Here is a 4,469-nt window from a genome sequence, read left to right as displayed (position 1 = left end):
AAGGTCCAAAATGGGCCGAATACCGAAAAACCCAACTTCCGAAGCCCACGGTTGAGTACGCGGGGCATACTCAGCTTGTACGCTAAGCGTACCCGCGTTAGGGCTTGTATGCACGGCGTACCAGCTTATACGCCCAACGTACTCCCCCTGTTTGGCCAACTTACTCATTCAGCTCCTAAATGGTTAAGACTTTACTCCAACACTTAGATCTGACTTCCTTAAGGTGGTTTATCATGTAAATTTGCCAACTTTACGTGCATGCAAGGCTTAATGAGGCTCTTAAAGCTCAAAAGGACTTAACAAATGACTTAATGCATGCATGAGACCACCAATATCATAAAGTTTGCATATTTATGTCTAAGGAACCCTCAAAATGTCTACATCTACAAGGTTTAGCTTCTAAAATGGCCTTAACTCATCAAGACCAACCAAAAGGGACCAAAAAGGACCATAACAAGCTAACGAGTAGATCAAAGCAAAGAGTAGACAAGGTATGGACTTTATTCCTCAAAAGTCACCAAAAGATGGAGCTAATTCTGGATCTTTAAGATCCCTCCAAGGAATGAGTCTTCTACTTCTTCTTCTATCACTTAAAAGAGCACAAAACCCACCAAAGATCAAAACCAAGGCTCAAGAGCAGCTCACAAAGCAAATGGACGAATTAGGGTTTTCAAGAGTAAGGAGGCTGAGTAAACATTTCCAAAAGAGGCTATCACATGGATTATATAGGGTGCAACACCCTAATATTAGGTTTTTCATTAAACGCACGTACGCCCCGCGTACGTTTCTGAAGGCGCGATTCAAACATCAGGCTAGTACGCTAAGCGTACCACCCTGTACGCCCCGCGTACTAGCATGAAGGACCATTTTTCAAACTTTTTCGATTAGGGATAACATGTGAAACTTACCAAATTTCTAAGCGTTACATCAAATGCATCATTCTCAAAAATAAGTAGATTAGGTCACAAAAATCATACCTTGGTGGAAGATTAAACACAAATTGATGAAGAAAAGAATAATTTTTGCAGAAAAGTTCAAAGGGAGCAAAGGCAAAAACACGTCGTGGTATTTGTGCTTATGGGTGAAAAGTAACAGTGAATTTGGGTTAAATCATTATATTGTTCATTAGTTACCACGTCGTGGAAAGAGTGCCACCACGTCGTGGTGTTTTAAAAAACATGTTTTGAAATCGGGCCATAAACAGCTGCCACGACGTGGTCATAGAGGTACCACGTCGTAGATTTCGTAGATTTTAAAAACCATTTTTTTATTCATTAAAATTCATTATTGACATACCACGAACACGTTTTTGCATACCCTTCACTATAACAACGTCAGAAAATTTTCGAACAAGTGAAATATCCTAGAAAAAAAATAAAGACGAAAATAAAATACGGAGAGCAAAGGAAAACGAAAATCAAACCACAAGTTGCCTCCTGAAAGCGCTTCTTTTGTAGGAGTCATGAGTCGGATGCCTTCTCTCTCTACGTTGTTACAGTCGGGAGCAGGACTTCCATGTCAACTTCATCTCGAGTCGTTTTCTATTGTAAGCCACAACTCGCCACTTATATGCTTTCTTCGTGTTCTCCTTTTTTTGAGTTCGTTCTTTCCTCATGCTTTCGCTTTACTCCATGACTCTCTCCAGCTTTAGCCATTTTCTTTTCCTTCTCCTTAATCCTAATCTCTTCCATGTCTTCATCTCCTTTGCCAAGTTTCGCCTCGTTGATCACATTTGCCTTTTTTTCATTTTTATACTCTTGATCCTCGTTTGGCTCTTCCAATTCCAATTTAGGCTTGGAAAATGTGACGACTTGACACTCCAAAATGATCAGAACTGAAGCTCTAAACTTAGTGTGTTTCTTCTCGATTTTCGGCGCATTCCATGCTTTAATTTCATCCTTCATTAATTTCTAGAAATCCATGAGATCATTAGAATCTTTATTTTCATCTTCTTGCACCACTTCATCATCACTATCTATGAAAAACGCTTCATCATTGTTTGCTTGCAAAAACTTGTCATTTTGACTTACTCCAAAGGTGATTTCTTCCGACCACACTCTCAAGGTAAGCTTGGAATCGTGATTGTCTCCTAAAGCGATGGCGGTTCTTAAGAATGGTCTCCGAAGAATAATTGGTACTTCTTTATCTTCTTTCATGTCTAGAATCACAAAATCAATTTGAAAGATAGACTTTCCGATTTTAACCAAAAAATCTTCTACAATTCCTGAAGGGTAAATAATACATTGATTCACCATATGAATGGCCATCCTTGTCAGCTTCAACTACGGTAGATTGAGTCTCTTGTAGAAGGAATAAGGCGTCAAGTTGATACTAACCCCCCGAATCGTCTAGTGCATTAGTCTTCGTGGAATTGCCAAATTCACAAGGTATAATTAAGCTACCCAAATCCCTTATTTTTGTTGGAATGTCTTTCATAATCTCTACTAAACATTGCTCATTAAGTGTCACCTTTGAACCTTTCTCCAGCTCTTTATGATTATTAATAAGATCTTTTAGAAACATGGCATATTTTGGCATTTGAGCTATGGCTTCGATGAAGGGCATGATGATTACGAGAGACTTCACTTACTTCATAAATTGTTTATTCTCTTATTCCGGTTGGAACATTTTCTCTCGATATGGGTATGGAAGAGGTGGATGATATGGTTTAAAAAACGATTCATCGATATTTTGTTCCATTGACCACGACAGGGCATTGCACATACCACGTTGTGGTTACTGGACAATCGTTTTGTTCTTTCTTTTCTTCCACTCCTTCGGGTTGTGGGTCGTGAGGCTTTTATTTGGTTTCAAGAAGTACCAAAGTCTCATTCCTCTCACTTCCTTCTATCGTAACAACTAAGACGTGAGCTTATGGGTTGGGATCGATGTTGCTCGGTAATGTGCCCAACAATCTTTCTTGTAGAAGCCTCGATAATTGTCCGATTTGCTTTTCTATGTTTAGAATAGAGGCTTGTTGGTTTATGAGAGTGGCATGTTGTTTTTAATGGCAACTTCCACGTCATTGTTTCACTTCTCAAATGCCTTGGTAAAACAAGCTAGCATCAACTCGAGGTCAGGTTTCTTTTCGTGAGTCAGTTGATCTCTTTGGAAAAATCAATTCCCTTGCTGCATAAACTTCTTTCTCCTTCTTAAACTCATTGTATGGCTTCCACTCATGCTTCGGTTTCCTCCAATCTTCGTCATCTCAATCTCCACTCGAGTAACAAACTTGGGCCTTCTTATGTTCATTCTCATCCAAATCATAATCTTTTGTAAGATGTGGCCCGCTACAATTGTCACACCCGACTTGGATTGCATGTATCGTTTGGTTCATCTTTTTATGCTACGATCCATAGTGTTATGTTTAGCATTGATCGCTGCTAATCGATGCAATGCTCCATCTCCATTCGACCTTCCTCGCGTGATATTTTCTCTATGATTATGGTACTCCCGAGAATGTTTTGCAAATTCTTCAATTAACTCCTTATTAGTCTTCGGGTTTTTCTTGGTGAGTGAACCTTGGGAGTCCAGAAGTTGTCTTGTGCAAACATTAATTCCATTGTAAAAAGTCGAGATTTCTTGTTGTACATTGAAGTCATGTTGAGAGTAATTTCGTAACATCCCTTTGTAGCTATAATGTCCCAAAAATACTAAGTAAATGTTTTTGTGTTTAAATCAACCAAAACCATCAACCATACATTTCAAAAACCATAAAAGTATGCCAATGTAGAAAATAGTTATCAGAGTACAATCCAAAATCATAAAATGCAGAACACGGATGGATGTTGTGTGATCTTGTCGAACCCTTCCCCTTCGAATCGGAAGTACCTGAAAAAAAATTAAACATAACCCGTAAGCACGAAGATTAGTGAGTTTCCCAAAATTCCACATACCATACATACATTACCATGGGCTACCCCTATGGTCTTGCATATAAGTGTCGTGGGTTACCCCCATGGTCTTTTCCCTTGAATGACATGGGCTACCCCCAGGGTCTTACAACCAAGTGTCATGGGCTACCCCCATGGTCTTTCCTTGAAATCCCATGGGCTACCCCCATGGTCTAACATCAAAGTGTCATGGGCTACCCCCATGGTCTTTCATGCAATTGCCATGAGCTACCCCCATGGTCTTTCATTCAAATGCCACGGGCTACCCCAGGGGTCTTCCATGCAAGTATCACAAAGACAACTAGCATCCGACATAGTATAGTGAGAATACTCACCTCAATCTGATGATAAACAAATCACACACTCGAGATGATGCTACAAAGGCTCCTCACACTGAGCATATCCAAAACTGAACCTAATTAATAATTAGGATAGTTACCCATAATCAAAGGTCCATTCCATACTCTCTCTCACTAGGGTAAAAGACCATTTTACCCTTCGTAAGCTAGACCCACCCAAACATGGCCCAAGGCAATAAAATGGCCCAAAAACACTTGTGGGAGTATGCCATGCATA

At 39.8% G+C, this 4,469-nt stretch overlaps 1 protein-coding gene across 1 annotated transcript; it reads right to left on the bottom strand.

Moving 5' to 3' along the window:
* Positions 1-1,910: 1,910 nt before the first annotated feature.
* On the bottom strand, positions 1,911-2,565 carry LOC145130764 (uncharacterized). Its single transcript, XM_079065532.1, has 2 exons — positions 2,337-2,565; positions 1,911-2,224 (listed from the first exon to the last, which is right to left on the bottom strand). Exons 1-2 carry the CDS (start codon positions 2,563-2,565, stop codon positions 1,911-1,913), a joined length of 543 nt encoding a protein of 180 aa, XP_078921658.1.
* Positions 2,566-4,469: the final 1,904 nt, after the last annotated feature.

Source organism: Lactuca virosa, chromosome 8 (assembly GCF_052849685.1).
Source record: "Lactuca virosa cultivar CGN04683 chromosome 8, Lactuca_virosa_CGN04683_v6, whole genome shotgun sequence".
Lineage (NCBI taxonomy): Eukaryota > Viridiplantae > Streptophyta > Magnoliopsida > Asterales > Asteraceae > Lactuca > Lactuca virosa.
Note: the sequence above shows the minus strand (reverse complement) of the source record. Positions and strands in the feature narration are given on the sequence as shown.